The sequence below is a fragment of the Octopus bimaculoides genome, chromosome 7 (genome assembly GCF_046866305.1).
Source record: "Octopus bimaculoides isolate indiv1 chromosome 7, ASM4686630v1, whole genome shotgun sequence".
Classification (NCBI taxonomy): domain Eukaryota; kingdom Metazoa; phylum Mollusca; class Cephalopoda; order Octopoda; family Octopodidae; genus Octopus; species Octopus bimaculoides.
The window spans coordinates 56,226,363-56,253,748 of NC_142934.1; the positions used below are offsets into that span (position 1 = coordinate 56,226,363).

General features: G+C 37.0%; 1 protein-coding gene across 8 annotated transcripts in view; it reads left to right on the forward strand.

Moving 5' to 3' along the window:
- The window catches only part of LOC106881306 (splicing regulator ARVCF), a 339,837-nt gene that overhangs the window by 221,200 nt on the left and 91,251 nt on the right, over positions 1–27,386 (forward strand). For all 8 annotated transcript variants that reach the window (XR_016242633.1, XM_089355327.1, XM_089355329.1 and 5 more), the window contains 2 exons: positions 15,441–16,012; positions 20,660–20,929. Coding sequence is in view for 7 of the 8 variants with exons in the window: in XM_089355327.1 (XP_089211453.1) it covers positions 15,441–16,012; positions 20,660–20,929 (842 nt within the window). In the remaining variant the exon portion in view is untranslated. The remainder of the gene's footprint in view (positions 1–15,440; positions 16,013–20,659; positions 20,930–27,386) is intronic.

Here is a 27,386-nt window from a genome sequence, read left to right on the forward strand (position 1 = left end):
TATTTATTTATTTCATTCATTCATTCATTTATTTATTTTATATTTAGTTGTTTATTTCCATTTGCCATCATCAAAGAACAGGTATCTTCAGGAATGTTTATGAATGAGTTTTTTTTCTTTCTTTCTTTCTATGGGAGCAGCAGGTTGGGTGGAGTATAGTGGGTGGTGGTGTAGAGTGGTGTATATGATAATAATTTAAAATTTAATGAATTTCCTTTTCATTTTCTAAGTCTTTTTTTTTTCATTTCTGTATTTCCTTCGTTTTTTTGCTTTTCTTTCCTTAGTGCTGCAACTGCTTGTTGTCTACTTCTCTTGCTTGCAATCACCCCCCCCCCCCGCCTCCAACATCAGCTTCCATCACCACCTCCTCCGCATGGCACCAACCACTGCCTGACACAGTCAGCACTTTCTTAATTCTGCCGCCTGCCCGTATCACTGTCCTCTCCCCGACTCACAACTATTCTGCGCCACTCAACTGTGCCCTCTACTTCCACCACCAAAACCACCATTATCATCATCACCATCATCATCATCATTTAATTATTCGTCTCTTCTCGTGATGCCAGGGCCACCACCATTCTTCCACCAGTCTACCCCCACCCACCCCCACCATCTTGCACCACTTTAACACCTCCTCCCACTACCATCTTACACTCGCTTTGCACCCCTCTGACTGACACCAATACCACCACAGTCCTCCACTACTCACCTTACATTTTCTACCCCTACCCTTCCCCCATCACCTAATCCCTACCGCTAACCTGACAGTCCCTGCCCTCACACAATCCTGCGCCACTGCTGCCACGATCCTGTTCCCCACCCCCTTCTACACTTTCTTCCACCACCCTGCACTGTCATCCACCGCTGCTTGCTGTCATCATGCGGCACCACATTGCTGCACCCCATTCCAAAAAAAACTCTGTCAACCCTAATCCGCCACTAAACTCTCTCTCTCATCTGTAATAAAATATCCTGCATCTAGTTTCTATACACATATTGAAACTTTTTATTTATTTATTTTTTCCATTATAAATCACTCTGTCTCTTCTCCCCCCCTTGCTTTCTCTTTCTCTCTCCCCCCCTCTCTCTCTCTCCTTTCCTATTCCTTTTGTAACTTGTCAATTTTTTTTTATTCTTCGAGAAACTTACTCATTGCTATTTTCTTACTATTCAAGAAAAGCAAAGTATTCTATTATCATTATTAATATTTTTTAATTTTATTTTTTGTGTATCATCTTTTTTTAATTCAGTTTTTTTTCTTCTGCCCTTCAGCATCATGCACAATTTCTATGTGCTTCAGGTACCTGCAGTTGCATGTACATATGTATGTATTATGCGATGGTGCGTTAGAGAGAGAAAGATAGAAAGATAGCAAAATTATTCTCATTTATTATAGAGAGGATCCTATGTAAAATGTGAGCTGTGCCAGATTTTGTTTTTGTTTTTTGTTCCTTTGTAGTTTTCAATATGTTGATAAATGAATTGAATTTGTTCATATTCTAGTTTGTTTGTTTGTTTTTTTCTGTTTTCTTGTTTGTTTCTATTGCCCACCACTTCACTGCCATTAATTGAGATGGATTTTTTTTTCTCTTTTAATCTTTATTGTTTTCCTTTCCTTCTGCCCTCCCCCTGTTTCTCGCAAACGCTCTCCATGCATTTGAATTCTTCCCCACCTCTTACCTCAGCTGTTTATGTACTTCAATACCTTAGGTGATGTTTAGTCTAGCTTGTAGTTATTGGTATTTCAACTGCTATTAAAACAACAACATATGTAAAGAATAAAAAGTTTAGAATGGTACAACAATGCACTATAAAACAAAAAATGGACTATATACCTGTTGTAATTTGGTTATCTATAGTCCGATGATATTTCGGAATTACAATTCCTTCTTCAGATCTTCTTAACTGGAGTCTCTGCTATAAACTATGTAGTTTTTACTATCAAATAAGTAACTAAGACATGCAGTATGTATGTATATGAATGATGTGAATGTTTATATATAGTCTAGTGGTTAAGATGTTTTTCCCAGTCATAAAAACTAAGGTTCAATCTCATTACTTGGCATCTATGCAATATTTTTTTCCATAGTCTTGGGTTGGTACAAACCCCAAGAGTGGACTAGCTAGATGGAAACTGTGTGCAAGCCCATCTAATGGGTTTTATCTGCATTTGTTACATATTGTGTAATTCTGATTCTGCTTGAGCATTGTTGTAAGGATACACATGTCTCTGTTGAATACTCAGCCGCTTATGTGTTAGTTGGAATAAGAAAGTCGAGCAGTTGATGAAACAACCGGATGGTCTTGTCAGGAAATATGCAGGAGCCCTTACATTGTTGTGTGTATATGTATGTGTGCATATGAATGATGTGGAGGCGCAATGGCCCAGTGGTTAGGGCAGCGGACTCGCGGTCATAGGATCGCGGTTTTGATTCCCAGACTGGGCATTGTGAGTGTTTCTTGAGCGAAAACACCGAAAGCTCCACGAGGCTCCGGCAGGGGATCGTGGCGACCCCTGCTGTACTCTTTCATCACAACTTACTCTTTCTTCCTGTTTCTGTTGTGCCTGTAATTCAAAGGGTCAGCCTTGTCACACTGTGTCACGCTGAATATCCCCGGGAACTACGTTAAGGGTACACGTGTCTGTGGAGTGCTCAGCCACTTGCACGTTAATTTCACGAGCAGGCTGTTCCGTTGATCGGATCAACTGGAACCCTCAATGTCGTAAGCGACGGAGTGCCAACAAAAAAATATGAATAATATATGAAGTTGAGGGACTGACAGAATTCATGAAAAGAATAATTTAATTACATCTCTTTGCACTTAAAGGTTGGCTTTACTTTTCCTTCTGAAGCTGATAAAGTACCAGAAAGGTATTGGGATTGATACATTCAACCAAAATAAAGTTATGCCCCAGCATACCCACAGTCCAATGACTAACACCAGCAATGGTTTCAAACTTTGGCACAAGGCCAGTAATTTCAGAGGAGGGATTACATCAATTACATCGACCCCCAGTACTCAACTGGTACTTATTTTCATCAACCCCAAAAGGTTGAAAGGCAAAAGTGACCTTGGCAGAATTTGAACTTAATACATACAGACTGAAAAATGCCACTAAGCATTTTGTCTGGCATGCTAATGCTGTCAGCAGCTTGTCACCTTAACTAACACTAATAATACGAGAACATACAAGTGTGTGTGTGTGTGTATATGTGTTTATTTATCTGCGTGTGTATGTGCTTATTTATATATGTGTGTATGTGTTTATATGAGTCTGTGTGTGTGTAATGTGTTTATATGTGTGTGTAAATGGAAGACCCCCTTCAGTCATGAATGACCATGGGATTGCACCTAGAAAGTTCCCCTCCAAGGAACAAGTCTGGGCAAGGTTGTTTATGGAAGACCAGCAGTCACCCATGCATTCCAGCCTCCCCTCTCCATACGACTGATATTATCCAAAGGAAAAGCAAAGGCCGATACAGCTTGGTACCAGTGACGTCGCAACTCATTTCTACAGCTGAGTGAACTGGAGCAACTGAAATGAAGTATCTTGCTCAAAAACACATCACACAGTTCAGTCCAGGAATCAAACTCAGTACCTCAAGATTGTGGACCCCACACTCCGACCATTGAGCCATGCACCTTCACGTGTGTGTGTGTGTGTATATTCTGCAAGTTCACAAGACTTTGTGTTTTCATCCAAAATGGAGACGAACACCATTCCTCCATGTGATTGGCTTGAAAAATTATTAAAGATATTAAGATTACTTTTCTTAACATTAAACCATTGGTAGCCTTAATACACAAATAAACAAATTTATCCACCAATGCAGTGTTGAGCACTCATTCTCGTCATTCGACATTTACACACACACACACACATCTTTTTACCATTTATCTTTTACTTGTTTCAACCTTAAAGACTAATTATGCTGGAGCATCACCTTGAAAAATTTTCAGTCAAATGAATTGATCTCAGTACTAATTATTATTATTATTATTATTACTCTATTGGTCTCTATTGCCAAACCTCTAAGTTACAGAGGTATAAGCAAGCACCACTGGTTGTCAGCTGGTGATGGGGGATAGCCATGGTCATGTGATAAGAAACTTGCTTCTCAACCACATGGCTCCGGGTTCAGTCCTGCTGTGTGGGAACAGGGACAAGTATCTTCTACTATAGCCTTGAAGCCGATCAAAGCTCTCTGAGTGGATTTGGTAGACAGAAACTAAAAGAAACCAATCATATATGTGTGTGTGCACATGCATGTACATCATCATCATTTTAAAAATCTTCTTTTCCATGCTAGCATGGGTCAAACGGAATTTAAGGCAGATTTTCTATGGTTAGGTGCCCTTATCGCCAGTCTTCCTCTGTTTCCAAATATGGTTAATATTTCCCCATGTCAAGACATGTTTCTACAGAAGATTAGAAATAGACACTGCTTGCATAATGGTGACACTTGTTTATGGCTATCACATGATGACAAGACAAGGAGACAGTAATAGGTCAGCTCATAGGGTGGTATCTATAAGCCATTAATAGAGCTTTGAGGACATGACAGATAATAATGGCGAAGGAGGATGTCCCAACAGAGTGAACATACCTAAAAACATGCAAGGAACGGGTGGTGGTACGAAACTAAATGTCAAATTAAGTCTGTTATCTAAGTTGGATACGGGGCGGGATTTGAACTCGGAATGTAGACACTCAGAACCCAACAATTCAACCAGGTCACCTCTCTAGTCTGATACTTTAATAATTATGGAAGGCATGAAAAGAAGTATATTCATTTATAAATATGTGTGTGTGTGTGTTGTGTGAAGGAGAGAGAGAGAGAGAGAGGACAGAGATGATAGACAGAAAGAAAAGCGTAATCAAATTGCGATGGCAACCGGAACACTAGCAGCTTTGCCATAGACACATGCACACATACACACAGACACACACACGCGCACACATTAGCATCAACCTTGCCTTGCCTGGCTGCAGCAACAGCAGCAGCTTCAACCGCAAAACAGCAGCAGCAGCAGTAGTAAACACTATAGAGGTAGATTTTGGTAACCACTTCAGTATTGATCTGTTGTACAGTTCTGTGTTGTACAGCAGTTGGCTGGCTAGCAGGGGCCACAGTGAGAACAGCTGTATAGCATCAGGGCAGCCGGCAACAACATCAACAACCTTAATCACTGCCCCTTCTCATAATAACACATAAGCATATACAGATACACATAGAAATACGCACACACACACACACACATACACGTGTGTCACACAACTATTTGCAACTATTTTCTATACTTGCCTGGCTGTTAGTTCTATACTTATGACAATCACATATAAATACACATTATAGATACTTTGTGTGTAAGGTAGGTGTGTGCATGTGTGTATATATATATATATATATATATATACATACACACCACATCAGTAACTGTGGTATCCAAACTACTGTCACTTGTCCAGTATAGTTGACTGTAAAACTGTAATGAAAGTGAAAGAAGAAAAGAAACCAACAAGAAAACACAAATATAAAAAAAGGAAAGAAAGAAAATATCGTTGGGTGTCTCATTTACCGGATAACTAACTAACTACTAATTGTCACCTCTGTGCAAAGCCTATCTTTGAAACAGTTAAGGATTTCAGAGGTTTGTTGGCTGCTTTCTTTCTACCTGGTTCATTATTGTCATCCTTTCTCTCTGCTGTTGTGGATACTGAAAGTAGGTGCTTTACTTTCTTTTTGCCAAATAAGCAGAATAGTGAAAAAACCTAAATTCGAAAGGCAGTATATGTGCATGCTGAGAAGTGAGTGTGTGTGTGTGTGTGTGTGTGTGAGTTTACATGCACACATGCATATATACATACATATGAGAATGTGTGTATATGTATATATGAGTGTGTGTATGTGTAAATATAAATAAATATATATATATATATATATATATATATATATATGAGAGTTTGTGTATGTATGTATATGTATATATATAATATATATATAATTTTATATAAAGGGCATATTTATGAAAAAATGATGAATTTTTTTCATTACGAAATTTTTTTCATTATGAGGTTTTTTTCACGCTGACTACTTGATAAATTCTTATAAAGAATTTATCTTATATTATATATATATATATATATATATATATATATATATATGAGAGTTTGTGTATGTATGTATATATATATATATATATATATATATATATATATATATATATATGAGAGTTTGTGTATGTATGTACATATATATATATATATATATATATATATATATATATATATATATGAGAGTTTGTGTATGTATGTACATATATATATATATATATATATGAGAGTTTGTGTATGTATGTACATATATATATATATATATATGTATGTACATACATACACAAACTCTCATATATATATATATATATACATACACAAACTCTTATATATATATATATATATATATATATATGTACATACATACACAAACTCTCATATATATATATATATATATATACATATACATACATACACAAACTCTCATATATATATATATATATTTACACATACACACATTTACATATACACACATTCTCATATGTATGTATGTATGTATATATATATATTATATATAAAAGAGAGAGAGTTTGTGTGTGAAATTTATAATGCTGATTCAAATGATCTGCTTGTTTGACACAACTTGCGTTCTGTACTTGGGCTTTTTAAGCAGTGTAGGCTACCTGTTTCATATCTTGTTCATAAATTCATGTGTTTGTTGTTGTTATTATTTGCTTAACGTTTTCCTCTTAGCTTCTTCTCCCAACTCTATCCGCTTTATACTTTTTTTTTTCCAAAATTTACAATTTTTTCTCCCCTTTGTCAGTCTGTTTTCATATTTATGCTCATATATCTAGGGGTAAATTAGTATACAAACTGTATACCAATTTATCCCTAGACGTGTGTGCATAGGGTATGTATATACAATGAATTGAGGATGATAGGGGGGGATGGTTATTAACCCTTTCGTTACTATTTTTCTACCTTTTGTTTCAAATGATTTTGAAAATAAAGCATTTTGATATTTTACGAAATGCTTTGTTATCTTCAAAATTACTTTGTTATCATAGGCGTAGGAGTGGCTGTGTGGTAAGTAGCTTGCTTACCAACCACTGCATGGCACCTTGGGCAAGTGTCTTCTACTATAGCCTCGGGCCGACCAGAGCCTTGTGAGTGGATTTGGTAGACGGAAACTGAAAAAAGCCCGTCGTATATATATATATATGTATGTATGTATATGTGTGTGTGTGTATATGTTTGTGTGTCTGTATTTGTTCCCCCAACATCGCTTGACAACCGATGCTGGTGTGTTTACGTCCCCGTAACTTAGTGGTTCGGCAAAAGAGACTGATAGAATAAGTACTAGGCTTCCAAAGAATAAGTCCTGGAGTCGATTTGGTCAACTAAAGGCGGTGCTCCAGCATGGCCACAGTCAAATGACTGAAACAAGTAAAAGAGTAAAAGAGAAAGAGCATTCGAACATAAATTAGCATGAAATTTCGATGAAAGGTTTTATATTTAGATCGTTTTGGTACTGGCAGGAAGTTTCTATCATAGAATTACAGGTGGTCTCATGCTGGTTGATATTAAAGGGGTTAAATAATGAAATGCTGGAGAAAACTAATCATCAAATGTTTCTAAAACTAGTAGGAGATATTTTATATTTGTTTTCTATATATTTTATTTTTGTTACATTTTGTTATTTGTTTATTTGACCTTTCAGATTAACAAGTTATTCAGGCTTAAAAATTCTTTTTGTTTGTTTTTCTTTTTTTCTCTTTCTCTTTTTATACTTCCCTTTTTTATCTTTCATCTTCAGCTCTCCCGTCCTGTTTAATTATCTACTTAAATATTTGCTAGGTGATATTCTTTGTGTGTGTGTGTGTGTGTGTGCGTGCAATTATCAATCTGTTTGCTGCATACTTTTTGATACCTGTGTCACCTTATAGATAGTAAATAGCCTTCAGCACAAACACAACTCTTTTTAGAGCTGCAGGTATTTGTTAGTGTCTTTACTTGTGAAGAAGTCTGAATCTGATAGCAACAAGCTATGTCATACTTACAGACCAAACAGTTAGCACTATATAATTTTTACAACTTCTAGCGATTGAGATTTATAGAACAACTGTATAGTGAATGATTATGTGGTGAAGAAGCTGTCTTCCTAACCACATGGCCTTGTGTTCATTTCAGTCTCTCTGCTTTTTGGTATCTTGGCATGTGTCTCCTACTACAGCCTTGAATCGGCTAATGTTTATTGAGTGAAATTGGCAGAAGGAAACTATGTAGAAGCCCATGTGTGTGTGAGTGTGGGCAGTTTTATGAGACTGTCTTTATATTAACATCGAAAAACAATACGTATTCTCTGTTTGTCTTGTGACTTAGTGATGTAATAAATGAAGATAATTGCCAGAGTTTTTTAAAAGAAATGAATTTTAGAGTTGATACAATCAACTAAATCTCTTCAGTGTAATGCTTCAGTATGGCCACGACCAACAACTAAAACAAGTTAGCATGGAAAAATATTGCAACTTTTTGCGGTAGAATTAGTTTGTTATCTGGTTGAGCATCACCTCCTGGTCCATGGATTCCTTTAAGAGAATCCACTCTGTTACAAGTATTCAGCCCAAACTTTTTGGTCTGAAGGTAACCTTACTCCCCTTTTCTTTCCTATTTGTAGGTGTTTGAATGGGCTCTGGTATTGCCCTTCCTTTTCTGAGTTAATTACAAAAAGAGAGTAAACTACCCCAGAATTTGCTACCTCATTAGTTAATTCTGTATGGTGCTATGATGCATGTAGCCCTGAAAAGTGGAAATTATGGGGTGGGTGGATATAACGACAAGCTAAGTCTTCAAAGTTTTATTATTTGTTCACTTTTTGTTTTTATGGTCACACAAACAAGGTCAGGCTGGTTATAAACAAAGTGAACACTAAATTTTATTTGGGTAGTGTGTAGAGGCTGAGATACTTTGTATTCTCCCAAGCATGCATCGTGCATCTTGTTGTCCCCTCGCCTTATGACTTTTGAGACCTTGAATTGCCCCATCTCCTTCACCCTATTGCTCACTTCCCCATCATCAGTCTACTTGTATTCTTCATCAGGCTTATGTATTAGAGATTGCATCAAAGCACCTCACTGTTTTGATTCCCTCACTCTTCACTAGACCTATGTCTCAGAGACTGCATTAAACCATCCTCATGCCTTCAGAAATCCATCCCTCCACTGCATCTCCTTTAAACTCTTCACTCTTCTGCCAGCCATCGCACTCTCAAACCATTAGAGCGCTTGTATTTGCTAACCATCACCTGATCTTTATCTTATCCCATCATCCACCCTCAATTTTGTTCCCTCAACCATAGGGCTTTGTCTGTTGCCTTAATCTTTATTTCATCTCATGACCCACCCAACCATTATCCATCTCTTCTCTTGCCAGTCTCTTGCTTCCTGTCTCCACTTTGCAATCCAGATTCCTCTGACATCCTCATGCTCTCTTCCAATCCCCTTCTTTCATCACTTCAGCAAATACACGCGTCCAAGGTTACTGTGTACTCTCACTACTTACTTGCTCCTCTCACTTCTGACTTTTCTGCTGGTGTCACTCCAAACCCCTGTTTCCCTTCCATAGTCTACATGTCAGCTTATGTGTACTCTCTAGCTCATCCTTTCTACAACATATTTCCCTCTTGTACTGGTGCCCCAACAGAAAACTGACAACTTTCACTCCCTGAATGTGACAGATGCAAAACAATCTCTTTCATGCTGATACATGAAAAATGCACCCAGGCCACTATGTAAAGTGGTTAGCAAAAGAAAGAGCATCTAACCAAACAAAACCAAGCCAAAGGACATGTATGAACAGCAGTCTTTGGAAGCAGCAACTCCCAGTAAAAGTTGATTTGAATAGTGGTGTCAGTGTGTGTATGTGTGGTTAGGAATTACTGAGTTTTCAATTTTTTTGGAAATAATCCTCATTCTGAAACCAGGCAAACTGGACTTTCTGGTTAATTTGTGATGTAGTTAAAAGTGTCTTAGATTGCTTCAATTTATTGGTTTCCAGTTGAACTGATAATAAGTACCCACCAAACATCTGTGGTGCTAATTATTGAAATTGGATTGGATTTTGATGAGGTCCAGCTTATAGTTCTTTTTCTAGGATTTAGTGATTTATAACATTAGTCTATTGTAATTGCAGCTAAATTGTTGGTATTTTAATGCAGTTTCATTTTAATTTGTGCTAAATATATCTTCTTTGTATGCTTAGTGTATATTACACACAGACACAGGAATAGTGTCCAGGAACATTGCTGTCTATATATTACAGCTGTAATATACAGACTGTTATATAATATAAAGAATTTTAGTAGTAGCATTCATATATATATATATATATATATATATATATGTTATCACTAATGTAAGAACACACACCCTACTTCTAATTTTATAGAAGTAGCGAGATAAAAAGTACTCAATACTTGGAATTTATATACATTTTTTTTTAAATTAAAGCCAACTGTTGCTACTACTTCAAAATTGTTGCCATCCTAGCTTTCTTCAGATGACATTTCAGTCTCTCCCTCCCTCCCTCTCTCTCTCTCTCTCTCTCTCTCTCATGGGCTGAGTAGCGGTATTTATCATTAGATGCGAGTGTGTTACATACTTCCAGTAGATCAATTGAGGTTTTTTTCATGACTATAATTCACCTGGTAGAGTTTATCTTGACAGTAGCATTTTTATATAGTTTCTTTCTCTTTGTCTGTTACTTTTTTCCCCCCATTCACTTCACTTCAGTATATTGCAATGTTGCATCAAGACATTATATTTCCACTGTGCAAAATAAACACTGCTTTGCTTCATAGATATAGGGATATCATGTTTGCAGTAATTGTCTATACAATAATATCTCTATTTTGTAGCTCTTTTAGTCCATTTGTAGCAGGAAAAAATAAACTGTAACATCATCATCATGGCAGTGAACTGGTAGAATCATCACCACATCAAATAAAATGCATAGTTACTCTTCAGGCTCTTTACCTTCTGAGTTCTAATTCCACCAAAATCAGCTTTGCTTTTCATCCTTTCAGGGTCAATAAAATAAGTATCAGTTGAGCCCTTTTTCCAAATTTTCAGACCTTGTGCCTATAATAGAAAGAATTATCATTATTAAGGTGGCTAGATAGCAGAATGGTAGTGGAAACGGTATTTCAGTTGCCTTTACATTCTGAGTTCAAATTCCACTGGGGTCAACTTTTCTTCTCGCTTTTTTTTTCTGTACTGGGGTTGATGTAATCAACTTACACCCCTACCCCAAAATTGCTGGCCTTGTACCAAAATTTGAGACCATTATTAATAATCCTTTCTACTGGAAGTACAAGGCCTCAGATTTGGAGGAAGGAATTAAGTCAATTACATCCACCCCAGTGCTGGTACTTATTTAATCGACCCCGAAAGGATGAAAGGGAAAGTTGACCTTGGCGGAATTTGAACTCAGACCATAGATGAAATACTGCTAAGCATTTTTACCTAGTGTGCTAACGATTCTGCCTGCTATTGACTTTGCCTTTCATCCTTTCAGGGTCAATGAAATAAGTACCAGTTATGCACTGGGGTCAATGTAATCAACTTAATTTCCTCCCCCAAGCTGCCCTTGTGGCAAAAATTTGAAATTATTATTATGCTGAGGTTGACTTTGCATTTCAATTTAGAGTCATTAAAATAATTACCAGTCAAATACTGAGGATGATATAATTGACTAGTCCCCTCTCTGCCAAATATCAGGCTCTGTACCTATAGTAGAAAGAATTATTGCTGGCTTTTTGTTCTTTTCCTCGTGTCTGTTGTTAGCATTCTCCTCGTGGAAATAGCTGAATAAACAAGCATTGCATTTAAAAAAGTATTCTGAATGCTAAAAGATTAAGAAAAGTAGCCTTGTTCTTAGTTAAAAGAATTCCTACTAAAGGCGGTGAGCTGGCAGAATTGTTAGCACGCCGGGCGAAATGCTTAGAGGTATTTCATCTGTTGTTACATTCTGAGTTCAAATTCCGCCGAGGTCGACTTTGCCTTTCATCCTTCCAGGGTCGATAAATTAAGTGCCAGTTACACACTGGGGTCGATGTAATCAACTCAATCCCTTTGTCTGTCCTTGTTTGTCCCCTCTATGTTTAGCCCCTTGTGGGCAATAAAGAAATAAGAATTCCTACTAAATTTAAGAACTTGTCTCTCTTACATGTGTGTGTGTTGTTTTTTTTTTTCTCTCCATTACTTTCACATTAGCGCTGGGTATGTCAGGTTACCAAACACTGACTCTTCAAAAGTCATTTGTTTACACCATAGTTCTGATGGTTACATAGAACACTTCCTTTCAGACCTCAGTTTTTTACTGAATAAATATAGTTATTTTCTGTCAGGGTAACAGTGAAGAGAGTTAAATGGGGTTTTTTTTTTTGTTATTTTTTGAGATATTCTCCTCTTTATTAACCATTATATATGTTGATAATTTACAAACTCATTCAGTTAAAAATTATAAAATAACACCCTCCCACATCATTTTCCTTCGTATTCTATATTTATTGGTTATTTCATTTTATATTTTTTAATAGTTTTCTTTGATAGCTTTTCATCTCCCTCTCCTCTCCGTCATTTCTCCCTACCACCTCCCCATGTTTTTATGTTTGAATTTGCTTTTATATGAATTTAATTTCAATTTTGTGGATGAGTAATATCTCTATGTTCATATGTGTGTTTGCATGTATAAGCATATCATTTAGTTTGTATCTGTATCTGTACATATACATGAATATCTGTTTGCATGTGTATATATACATACATAGATGTGTATGTGTGTTTATTTGCATGTATGTATGTGACTGTGTATAAATGTCTATTTACATGCATGTGTGTGTGTATATATGTCTTGAGTATTTGCATGCATTATATGTGTATACATATGTGTCGTGTTTATAATGTTGGACAGTCAAAATATGTGTAGTTTACACATTCTATATGAATGAGTCAGTATGACTTACAAAGTTACCCACAATTCATTAGTTTTTGTACTTTTTTTTTCTACATGTATGTGTATTTGCATTTCAGAATAATAGTGATAAAACCTAAATTGGTTTGGATCTCCTTGATATAAAGGGAGATAAGTGTTTGTGGAGAAGAGGATGGGGTGTGTTCTCTCTTTTAAACTGTTACAGCTCACGAAACAACTGTGAATACATGCATGTGCTATCTCCAGACAACTATTTTCCTGGGTGGAAAGGAAATGGAGAACAAGCTAGCTAGCTAGCTTAGTAAATAAGTATGATTCGCAGGCATATTAACATCACTAAAGGAATTATTAGATCATGAGCATCTGGTAGCTAATGGATTAATGGCTATATGATCGGAAGGACATGAAACCAAGGCGTTCCTCTTGATTGCCATAATATGGTGATACAGGACTTCTGACTAACATCAGATTAGTTCAGCTGTGATATAACACCATGTTATTTCTGATTAATCTGCCTTATTATTGATGGCCAGCACCACTGACTAACCAAGTTCCATTGCTTTAGGAATTGAGGTTTTACTTTTTGCTAAATTCGTTAGTGTTATTAATTCCAGTATTCTTGATTTTATTACATGTCCACAGTACGTTTAAGTGCAGCTCTATGTGCATTGGGCATTTAATAATGGAATATGTATTTCAGTGCTTAGTCATGCTATTTCTTTGTATGTTGTTTATATAAGTCCTGGTGATTTTGGTTATATATTTCCTTGTGCCTTTGTTGTATCATTCCCAAGGCACCTATTATTTTAGGGATCCATTGTCATCATGACATTAACTTTTCCATGCTTGCATGGGTTGGATGGAAATCACTGAGACATATTTCTAATAGCTGGATGTCCTTCCTGTCACCAACGCTTAACTGTTATCAAATAAGGTGATATTTTTCCTTGGCCAGACATGTTTTTAATGGAAAACTGGAAATGAATGACACCTGCTTACTACCATCACATGATGTCAGTGCAAGGAGACACACCCATGCACACGCTTGCACAGACACACTCAACTTGCTTCTTTCAATTTCTGTCTACTAAAACCACTCTTATTTTTTCAAGATGGTCAGATGTAATTTGAGTGAGATTTAACTACTGTTTTTAGCAGGTCAAGAATTATTTGCAACGTATGAAAGTTCTAGCTCTCTCAAGCTTGTATATCATTATTATTATTATTATTGGCAACCTGGCAAAATGCTTAGCAGTATTTTATTCATCTTTGTTGTGAGTTCAAATTCTGCCACGGTCAACTTTTGTTTTTCATCCTTTCAGGCTCAATAAATTAAGTACCAATTAAACAAGGGTCAATGTAATCAACTAGTCCCTTCCCCACCAAATTTCGGGCCTTGTGCCTATAGTAGAAAGGAGTGTTATTATTTTGGTTTGGCTCAGGTTCAGTCTTATTCCTAGTAGGATTTATGTGGGTAGCGAGTTACTACCTCTACCCTTATTTATCCACAAGTTTTCAGTCTTTCAAGTGCTTAGAACCCTCATTATTATTATCATTTAAGGTATTGGAGCTTGTGGAACCAGAATTTCACAATATTTGCTATAGGACTTCAGGATTTTGAGTTCACATCCCACAAACATCAACTTTATCTTTCATCCCTTTGGGATGAATAAAATAAAGTACCAGTCAAGTACTGGAGCCAGTTTAATCAACTAACTTCTGTCCACTGATTTCAGGCTTTGCGCCTATATTAGGCAATCATTGTTGTACTTCTATCTAAGTGCAATTTTAAATTTAGTTTCTTCAAATCCATTTTACATATTTTAGGTGAATTCTATCTTATTTAAAATATTTCAGCGTTTTACTTAATCTTCCTCTGATCTTAAACTGTTTAATCTTCTCTTCTTTACCATCGCTGTGAAACATGTCCAAGTTTCTGAGAAAAGATCAAATGCACAAATTATTTTGCATCTTCATTTACGATATAGATTTTATAAAATGGATTGGCACAAACACCAAATTTCTGTGCACAAAATGCTTACCTACAATTAATAACTGAGATAGGCACCCTGTCCGCTCCATAAAGTGGTTGGTGTTAAGAAGAGCATCCAGTCATAAAAACCATGCCAAAGCAGACCTTGCTGGTGCCATGTAAAAAAACACCTTCTCCATTCTGTGAAGTTGGTGTTAGGAAGGGCATCCAGCCATAAAAGCCATGCCAAAGCAGACAGTGGAGCTTGGCACAGTCTTCTGGCTTACCAGCTCCAGTCAAACTGTTCAACCCATGTCAGCATGGAAGACTGACATTAAATGATGATGATGATGATAATGATGAAGACATATGGGAGATATATGTGTTATTAGATTTCTCTTTTCTTTGTTGCAGGGATACTGATTATTATAATGACCGCAGTAATTACCACAACAACGCACCATTGATAGGGGGAAACATTCAATATGGAGATTTACCCCCTTATCCAGAAGTTTACCCTAATGACCCCGCCATGAGACATCTTCCATATGAAAACAATGCATTTGATCACCCGGTGCACAGTTCTGTGGTGAGCCCCCACTATCGTGATTCTCCTGTTGGAGATCCTGTTATTGGTTATGCAAATTCTTACCGTGAATCGCCTTACGACTTGCGGCACAACAACGAACCTGTTCTGGATAAATACAACAAGCTTCCCATGGCTAACAACGGTAGATACCCTGACGATGGTTTGGACCTTTTGTATCGTGGTTCTCCATCGCATCAGGAACCGGGATTACCTTATGGCATTGATGATGTTGACAAACGACACCAAGGTCTACCTCCCGTCAGGGTTGATCCCTTTGCAGATGACCTATTCAAGGACCAAGTTCAAGATGACATAATTCATAATGGACCTCCACCATTACCAGAGATGTCTACATTTCGACAGACACCATCACCAGCTGTTGGAAGTGATAGATATAGTAAGTTTTATTCTTTGCATTCTCTTTGTGTTCATTCACTTCTCTGTTTGTTTTCCCATGCTGTTGAAATTATAGTTTCACAGCTAGATCCTTTCCCTGTTATTTTTTACTCTTATCTGTTTTTCTTATTTCACATGTCATCAAAGGCACAAAGCCATGACAAAAGAAGTGACGTCACCATCAATTGTAGTTCCTGATGTACACATACAATGAGCTCCTTTCAATTTCCATCTACCAAATCAACTCGCAAGGCTTTGGTTGGATGGGGCTACAGTAGAAGTCGCTTGTCCAAGGAGTTGCACAGTGTAATTGAACCTGAAACCACATAGTTAGTGGGAAATAACCTAAACCACACAGCTTAAAATCCATCATATCATTTCGATAATATTGACTTTTGTTTCCACTTGACAATATAATTCTGTAGGGAAGGTAAAAATTACTGAAGCAATCCATATTAATTATGGCAACTCATTTTATCAAAGTAATTAAAGTCTGTGTTAACTGTCTAATTACATATAGAAACATATGGTACATTATGTAATTATTTGCAGCTTCTTGTACCTTGGGAGTTTACTTTGGCAACTAATCACCACCATTTTTATCATTTTTCTAGCTACTTCCACCCATTCTTATATAATGCTGGGTGGCTATGTATCTCCTCTATGGCAAAACGCTTGTGCTTGTCCCTCTGTCATACTTTGATCTCTCAACATCTAGCATAAAGCCACCTCTCCCTCTAATTCTCTCCCCTTTACTCTCAGACACAAGAGCTTTTCTTGCAATTTACTTGGTGGCTGCACGAGTGTCAGTGTCATGGGGAAAAGCACCCATTACATACTGTAAAAGTGGCTGGTGTTAGGAAGGGCATCCAGTTCATCATCATTGAACATCTGTGTTACATGCTCGCATGGGTTGAACAGCTTTTCAGGAACTGGTAAGACCAGGGACCACACCAGATTCCGTAATCTGTTTTGGCTAGGTTTCTATGGCTGGATGCCCTTCCTGATGCCAACCTGTCCACAGTGTACTGAATGCTTTATTAAAACTAACATTACAGCTTGTCGGTTCTTGACAAACCATGCAACTCATGCCAGCATGGAAAACAAATATTAAATGAAATGATGATGGTGATGAAGCATGTGTTTCTTTTATATGTTCTTAGTTTATTTTGTTTGATTTCATTCATTTTGTCACATACATCTTAGCAAGTAGTTCTAACTAATCAGAAGTTACGTACAGCTGAAAATTGAGTTTATTTAAAGCCACCACCACAGCCATAATGCAATCTAAGAAAAAAAAACACAATAATGGCTTTTAGCAAAATAACATTTAACTTTGTTTTTTAACTTGGTCTGTAGTGAAACACAATTTAAATACTAGGTAAGCTTCAGTTTTAATTATTACTGTTAGTTCCAAACACAATAACCACATAAGAATTAAAAAGCGAAGATAGTTATTTAATTTAGAGAATTTAGATGCAAGCATGGCTGTGTGGTAAGAAGCTTGCTTCCCAACCATGTGGTTGCTGGTCCAATCCCAGTTTGTGGTACTATAGACCTGGGCCAACAAAAGCCTTGTGAGTGGTTTTGAAAGATAGAAACTGAAAGAAGCCTGTCATGTGTGTGGGTGTCTCCTGAATGGAGACACAAATATACACACATACACTCAGCCATGTACAGGGATGTTGTCAGTAAGGTCCGGGGAACGTGAAGTCTAGTTGACATTGCCGTAGCAGGAGATTATTCTCTCTGCAAAGCACTGCCATTTCTGTTGTGGTATAAGCAGTTGCCCCATCTTGCTGGAACCATGTATGAGGTCTACTTTGAATGGCCAGGCGCAGAAAGGTCTCAATCATGGATGCCTGAAAGAGAGGATTTATTGCGGATGCACAGAGGCAATGAACACTGAAAATGTACAGAAAACAGATTTCATCACATGCCAGGAAAAACTAGAAGTAGTTGATAGCTTCTGTTACCTAGGTGACCAAGTCAGTAGCAGGAGTGGACACTCTGAGAGCGTAACTGCTAGAATAAGAATAGACTGGGCAAAGTTCAGAGAGCTCTTATCTCTGCTGGTAACAAAGGAGTGAAAGGTAGACTGTATGATGCATGTGTGCAAACAGCCTTGCTATACGGCATAGGCTTGAAAGAAATTAAGCTAGTATGCTCCATTTTGATGTGCAATATCAGTGTGCATATATGACGAGTAAGTGCCCTGAGAGAAAAGTTGGACATAAGAAGCATCAGATGTGGTGTGCAAGAGAGATGATTGTGCTGGTATGGTCATGTTTTGCGTATGGATGAGGACAGCTATGTGAAGAAGTGTCATACCCTAACTGCAGAGGGAACCTGTGGAAGAGGCAGACCCAGGAAGACATAGGGTGAGGTGGTAAAGCACAATCTTCGAACATTGTTCCTCACAGAGGCAATGACAAGTGACTGAGACCTTTGGAGATATGCTGTGCTTGAGAAGACCCAGTAAGCCAAGTGAGTTCATAACTGTAGCTGATGCCAGTGTTGCATAGCTGGCCCATTTAAAAGTACCATTCAATTGTCGGGCAATATGCTATGCTTGAGAAGACCTGTTGAGCGAAGTGAAATAATAGTCATGGCCGATGCCAGTGGCATGTAAAAAGCACCATTCAAGCATGGCCGATGCCATTGTTGCCTGACTGGCACATAAAATGCACCCACTACTCTCTGAGTGGTTGGCATTAGGAAGGGCATCCAGCTGTAGAAACTTTGCCAGATCAGATTGGAGCCTGGTACAGCCTCCTGGCATGGAAAGCAGGCATTAAATGATGATGATGACACATATACACACGCACAGAGGGTTTCTTTCAAGTACTTCTTTGATTTTGCTAGCCTGGTACTAGAATACCTGTTGTCATAACATTGCAGTTCTCTTCACAGTTATGTACATTCCTTCTTCTCTTCTACACAAGTCACTGTGTTATTGTTAAGATGGTGAACCAGCAGAATTGTTTAGTTTATGAGACAAAGTACTTTGTGGCATTTCTTCTGACACTTTACATTCTGAGTTCAAATACTGCCAAAGACAGTTTTGCCTTTTATCCCTTTGGAGGAGCAGAATAAATTAAGTACCAGTCAAGTAACTCTCTCCCTCTAAGATTTCTGGCCTTGATACTATTATATTTATATATATATATATATATATATATATATATGTCTTGCAATGTACTTGGTGACCCTGTCAGTGCAGGTGCCACTTAAAAAGCATCCAGTCCACACTGTAAAGGGGTTGGTGTTTGGAAGGGCATCCAGCTGTAAAAACCTTGTCAAAACTGACCTCGCCTGTGCTTGTGCCACATCAAAAGCACTAAGCCCAATCTGCTGAGTGTTTGGACATCCAGCTGTAAAAATCCTGCCAAAGCAGTCACTCCAACCGTCCCACCCGTGTCAGCATGGAAGGCAGACATTAAACGGCAATGATGATGATGATGATTATTATTATTATAAGTAGTAGTAAGTGGTGGTGAGCTAGCTGAATCGTTAGCATGCCAGACAAAGTGCATATCAGCATTTCGACTGTCTTTATGTTCTGAGTTCAAATTCTACCAAGGTTGACTTTGCCTTTCATCCTTTCTGGGGCGACAAAATAACTTCCAGCCATGTACTGGGGTCAATGTAATTGACTAGCCCTTTCCCACAAAACTTCAGGCTTTGTGTCTATAATAGAAAGCGTTGTTGTTGTTGTTGTTATTATTGCTACTTGCTGTTAATATGTAAACAAACTGTCATGTGATCATAGTCATAATTGTAACTGTACCATTTCTGCTGATTTGGTAAGTTTTTTTTCCCTGTGGCAGTAATATTGATAACATATAAGCTACACTGGTATCATTGTCTGCTGATGGTTGTAAAATGATATCAGATCTACAAATAACAACATCACATTCCTTGATAATGATGTTAAGATTGAATATGTATATATAAATGATGCCAATTCCTGATTTGCAAGATAAAACAATTCTTTCTGTGTGTTTCTGCATGATTGTCTTTCTGTCTGTGAGACATATGTCAAATGAAGGCCTCCAGACAGAAACAGTTTTCCATTTCTCATGATGTTCTTGTATTCTTTTCCTGGATTCAGTCACTGGACTGCAGATATGCTGGAGTAGCATGATTGAAGCTACTAGACAATCATATCAGTCTTTAAACTTGTTAGTTGTTTAATTCTGCTACTTATGTTATTGATCTCACATTATATATACACACACACACACACACACACACACACACACACACACACACACACACACACACTCACACACTCACACACACACGTGTGTGTGTGCTTGTTCCCCAGTGCTGCTTGACAACCGGTGTTGGTGTGTTTACATCTCCATAACTTAGTGATTCGGCAAAAGAGACTGAAAGAATAAGTACCAGGCTTAAAAAGAAAATCCTTCAATTTGGTGCCCCAGCATGGCTGCCGTCTGATGATTGAAACAAGTAAAAGATAAAGATATATATTAAAGATAAGAAAAAGAAATGGATGGTGGGGGCTTAATCAATGAGGAATTGGTGGGGGAGACAGAGAAAGCTGTTTAAAAGAAATTATTTTAAATTATGATCTATGCTATTCAAATTTATATTTGATTTTCCCAAAAATTTATTTTTTCAGTTCCAAATCAATATGGTGAAGGACCTCCATCATATCGGGAGCTTGACCGGGACAAAAAATATGGCAAAAATGAATTTCCAGCTGACTATATCAATGATCCAGTGAGTGGACATCCTGCAAATTTAGGAAACTACAAAGATGAGGATGGCACTTATTTTGTGGATAATACCATCCCAAGGAGGAGACCGGATTACTATAATATTGAAAGCTCCAAGCCACCTGATGAAGAATCTGATGGCTTAGCTTCATCATCAGTGGATGGCAGGTTATGTGAGTATACTAAAATACTTTGCATGTTTTTGGTGGGATTTTTTTTTTTTTTTTGTATTCTACAGTTTTGCAGCATTTGAGGAATGATTGGATAACATGACATGTAGTTGAGCAATGTAGACTTGAGCGTAAATGGACGTAGAGCAAGAGGGAAAATTGTATAACAAATAGATTGATTGCTGAGAGGTGACTGTATTGATATGGATGCTATAAAATGTTTACATGGTGAGGAGTTGTTCGCAGGACAACCGTCACAGAGGTTGTAAAGAAGAAAAACGTGCTGTTAGATGTTATTGTTGTTTAGCATCTAAGCAACAATAGCATCTGTTTGAGTTGATTTATGATAAAAGGCAATCTTGTCATGGGCCTCCTGTCTTTTTTTTTTTTTGTTTTTTTCATCAAGAATTACATTGTCCAATGTAACCTTTTATGACAGAAGGTTATGATTTGAAGGCGATTTAGTTGCTATGTCTAGCAGATTGAGAAATTATGTTGAGGTTTCTGCTTTGACTTGTAGAATAGGTGGATTTGATTTATAGCAAGTGCAAACTGATGTTTTATTGTACCTCTTCCCTTCCTATGTGACTTACATCCAGAAAGTTTTGAATTCAATGCTACACATCAAATGCAAAAGAAGTTTGTTTCCTGACAATGCAGTTTCTGGTTCAGTGCATCCCACGATGCAGCACCTTGAGAAAATATCTTGTTATAACCCCAGGACAACTAAAGGCTTCTGGGATAATTTTGTCTACAGAAACTGAAAGAAGCCTGTCATGTTAGTGTGTCTATGTTTGCTTACTTTCATACTGTATGGCAGTTGCAATTTATAGACTATGTTGTTGTTATCACTTCTGTCAACAAATCATCCACTCCCTTTGTGTCCTCCATGATGTATGAAATAAGAGGCCTTTACTTGAAAAACGTATAAAGGTTAGCAGTTGAAAGGGTATGTGGCTAACGCATGCACACACACACACACACACACACACACACACAAACACACATATATATCATCATCATCATCATCATCGTTTAACATCTGCTTTCCATGCTAGCTTGGGTTGGACGATTTGACTGAGGACTGGTGAAACCAGATGGCTACACCAGGCTCCAATCTGATTTGGCAGAGTTTCTACAAAAGAGACTGAAAGAATAAGTACCAGTTGATATGTTCTTGATTTCCAGGCAAACAAACTAAAGTATCTCACATCTACCTTCAATATATAAGGCATATACATTATCATACATCTGGTTTTCTATGCTAATATGGGTTGGACAAGTCCTACAGTTATCTCATCACCTGTTGCACACCTTTGCTATGTATCACACAGCAATTTTTATTGTTGTGTATGTCATGTTAGTATAGTTCTTATGGGAGGATACTCTTCCTCATACTAATCTGTTTGTACCATGGATTGACATATTTTTAATTGTGCTAATTCTGGAGACATTGTCTGCAGCCAGAGTCAAGAGCATCCACTCCCCTATTTCTTGTTTCTTCACTGAGTTGGTGTATTTCCAGGTAGGTTGCCCACACAACTGCATGCACAGTTCACATCTCCTCTATTTGTTCCTTTATCTTTTAACATTCCGCTAAGGTTGGTTTTGCCTTTCATCCTTTCGGGGTTCGATAAATTAAGTACCAGTTGCGTACTGGAGTCAATCTAATCAACTGCCCCCCCCCCCACTCCAACATATTTGGGCTTTGTGCCTAGAATAGAAAAGAATATTCATCCAGCATGGACTGAGTGGATGTCACTGATTCTGGGAAGCTTGTCTGTCTTTAGAAACACATTGAGAATTTGAATGTCAAATCAATAACCCAATTGGGTATTGACAGTTGTTGCTCTGACAACAGTAATTAGCCTCAGTGGATCTTGGGCCAATGTGAGAAGGGTTAATAGTATTATTGTAATATATACTGTTTAGTAATTAGAGAAGTCACAGACATGAGTCAGCAAGTTGGCATGAGCAAAGTGTTTTAGCTAGTACGCAATTCTTACTGATGCAACTTGTTTATGTCCCAGTCAGCCCTGACTGAGTAGACATATTATTAAAGGTGTTCCAGTTGTGGCCATCTCATCCTTTTTTCAGGCACATTGTATGTAGAAATAAGTTATCCTTTTTTTATTATTATTCTTTTCTTATTTAACCCTTTAGCATTTAAACCAGCGAAATCTGGTTCAAACATACTACATTTTTACATTCAAACTAGCCATATCTAACCTCTCATGTATAACCTACACTAACATTCTAAACATAAACAACCACATCATCAAAACCTCTAAGCTATGAGATAATGCATAAATCCAACACAATTTAAATAAAAAAGCATTATGTTTCACAAAATAATATGAACACTAAAGGGTTATGGTGATTGGATGTTTTTAATTTTTTTTTGAGGACATTTGGCTGCTATTTTAAGCAGGCTGAACCAACCACAAAGAGGCTCTATACTTTGCCTTTGCGAAGAAGTAACTACTTCAAATAAAATGGAGTGGCAGGTGCATTGTTGGCAAGTTCAACAAAACTTGAATTGTTGTAGAAGCAAAAGAGATAGAGATTGCATTGCATATCAGATGGATGGGTTTTTTATTTAGTTACTTTTGGATGCTGTTGAATGTATGTCAAATCTAGAATTTTGGTAGTGTGAGGTGTATAGTGGTCTGGAGCATCTGAATGTGTGTGTGTGCGTGTGCTTGGGTTGGAATGTTCTGCCATTTTAAATATTTCTATGCAGTATTCGAGCAGATGTATGGCCCTACCTAATAGTAGCCATTCAGCCATGATGCAAATGAGTTAAAATGAGAAAACGATAACAACAACAAGACAACAATATGCCTTACCTTGGGGTACAATGTAATGCAACGACAGTGGTAATATTGGAAGAAATTAAAAATTAGCTATGTGAAGCAGAAGAGCATTTTTGCTTTCAAAAGAAGTTTATTACTTCTTTAGCGAATTGGTTTCACACATCGATAAACAGAAATCTTTATATCGTTTGTTTAATTTTTGTATAGTTTATCGTCTCTTTCGATGTTTCTTATTTATTTGATGTTAAAGATTTTCAACATAGATTTATAGAATTTCAGAATCTGTGGAAATAGGAACAAGAAATATTGAAATAAATAACAAATACATAAATGTGAGATTAAATAATAAAAAAATTTAAAAAATGGTCTGGAAGTGGTTGTACAGGGTGAGTGGGTGTGTACCAGTTTCATTTCATGGTTGACTGGTTAACACTTAGAAGTATAAGACTATTCATCCATAAGGAAACAACAGTTCTGTATTTCAAAGAAAGGGCTAATTAGGAACTGTTGATGTTCATGCATTTTCCAGTGGTTATTAAAGAGCTGGCAGTACTGCTAGCATGCCAGACAAAAATGCTTAGTGGTATTTGTTCTGGCTTTACCTTCCGGGTTCAGATGTTGCCAAGATCAACTTTGCTTTTCATCCTTTCGGGGTCAATAAAGCAATGTACCATTTGAGCCCTGGGGTCAATGTAACTGGTTAGCCCTTCCTCAACCCCCCGCCACACACACACACACACACAATTTCAGACTTTGTGCCAAATGTAGAAAGAATTACTATTGTTTTTCCAATTTTTAATCCCTTGCATCATGGCTGAGCAGCTACCTGTCACCCTTTAGCATTTAAACCAGCCATATCCAGCACAAGTATTCTACCTGTGTTATGCTCAAACTGACCAAATCCAGCCTCTCACACCTACCCTGCAATGTCATCCTAAAAATGAACGTAGTCACATCAAAATCTTGAAGCTATGAGATAATACATGATTAATTCAAAACAAAGTGAATAAATAAGCATTACATTTATCAGAGCATTCTAAATGCTAAAGAGTCAAATTATCATATATTCTTAAACGTCCACAGTGTACCTAGACTACACTTGCATGCGCTACAGTGCATTGTTTAGATCTACTGCTTTAATCAATCACATGGTACCTGGATGCCTTCAACAGAATTCATCTTGCTGATGTGAAGATATCTGAAACGGAATCATAATTCACTGAAGCAAATTTTTTGTGGCCAGATGCCTTTCCTGTTGCAATCCTCACCTGTTTTCAAGCAAAGTAATGTTTTTTCCACATGGCCAGACATGTTTCTCATAGAAAACTGGAAACAAACAGCACATGATGTCAAGACATCAATAGATGGGCACATGCACACGCGTGCACCCACACACACAAACACACAGTGAGCTTTTTCATTTTCAATCTATCAAATCCACTCACAAAATTTTGAATGGCCTAGGGCTTGCCTAAGGTGCCATGCAGTGGGGCTAAACACCCCAAAAAAACATGGTCAGAAAGCAATCTTTTTAACCATATTCCCATACCAAACATTTTCCTTCTATCTTTTCTGTAGTTCTATGTTTGTGGAGATGCTGAAATGACATTCAGTAAAATAAGAGTAATTACTATAGAAAAATCTTGTAGAGTTATAACAAATTTCTAATTAACCAAGCAGTAAATTTTGCAGACATTGCATTAATCCTGACACAATTTCTCCATAATTTATGTAGCACATGTTGCAGCCTACTTTAGCATTTTATATTTAGTTCTACATATCTTTGTTTAGTTTCTAGCTCAACTGATATTCTATTTATTTGTTTATTTAAATTAACAACTGCAATAAAACTGTGGGAACTAAGAGCTGCCAAGTGTTGAACATGTATTAACATATTCTTGGACCGACTTATGTGCAGTGATACCAAATAGTTTTTCTTTAAATAATGAGAAACTAGTCAGCAGATATTACTCATATATTGTCACTCTGGGTTATTCTTCGTCATTTGTTATCAGTTTTCCTTATCTGATTCTTGGAAAAATTTCTCGTTGATGTTTCATAGAAATTTGCGTTGTGTGAAATGAATAAATGGAAAATATAATTAAAAAGAGTATATAAATTTAGAGTATGAATTTTAAAACAAATCTAAAACCAAATTAAAGTTAATACCCAGAATGAGGTCATTCAAATTATTTAGACTTTGCACATGACTTTCTTTTTTTTTTTTTTTTTTCTCCTACATGAGACATATATGGCTATGTGGTTAAGGAGTTTGCTTCACAGCCATGTTGTTTTGGGTTCAGTCCCACTATGCAGCTCCTTGGCCAAGCTTCTGTTATAACCCCAAACAGACAAATGCCTCATGAGTAAATTTGGGAGAGAGAAACTGAGAAACCCATTGTGCATGTGTAGGTTTGTTTTCCCTTTAGTTGAAAACTGGTGTTGGTTTGTTAACATCCCAGTAAGTTAGCAATTCAGCAGTAGGAACCAATAGAATAAGTACCAGACTTAAAATAATGACAGTAGTCAATTTGTTTGGCTTACTCTACAAAGCAGTGGTCCAGCATTGCCGTAGTCCAATGACTGAAATCAAATATGAGTCCTACGTATCTATGGAGAAGCAACATTCTTCTTTTTAATTAGCTTCTTTTTTTTAATGCTAACTATATTAAATTTGCTGAGGAATTTCTTTTAATACTTTCATAGTCATGTCTACTCGTGCACAATATTTAAATCTACAATGATTCTTTTATTACTACCTCATTAAATGTATGACAAAGTTTGTGCTTTGCTAATGAGAGCTAATAAAACTGGAACATCTGTACATGTTTCTCATGTGCTTTCTAAAATGATTGAAACTGCATTGTTCATTGAGCTAATGTTATCTTTCCCTCTCTAAATAATTATTTCTAATTAGCTTTTTGTTGCTTGCTACAGTAAATGTGTAAATGCTAAACTTAACTGCTGAAAGTGTGGTTGACTTTTCATATTGTATCACTGGCACCATGTCTGTAGCTACTTCTTAGTGATCTATTTGACTATACCAGCAAGAACATTATATAACTACTTGCCTCAAAAATATATTCACCCCACTGATGCTAGCATGGAAAAACTGCTGTAAAAACAAACAAACAAGCAAATGCACGTGCACACACACACACACACACACACACATAAATATAAATATAGACAAACAAGTGAATACAGAAGTTTACAATACACTGACAACCCTATCCAGTAGTAGAACTGTCTGCCAACCACATTCTATGCAGTCTGGGATGGTGTTGGACTGTAAACTAAAACAGTCATGGAGTTTTTCTCATCACCAGTGCTATGCTATGTCTAGCCAAGCATAGAATTCTCAAATTACTTAATCCAGTTAGGTGTAATCCTTCTGTTACTGTATTTCTGTTGAAATAGACTACCTTTGTTTTAATTTTGAGAATAATGAAATATGGTTGAGCTGGTGTTTGGAACATGACATAAATCTGGATGGAAGGTTTCAATTTAAGATTACTTTGCAACAAGAAGCTTGTATTATAGAATCAAGGATGGTCTTGGGCAGGCTTTAATTTTAGCTTTCTTTACAACAGGAAGTTTTGTCTCATACAACCAGGAGTGGCTTTGGTTAGGTTAGTATCAAA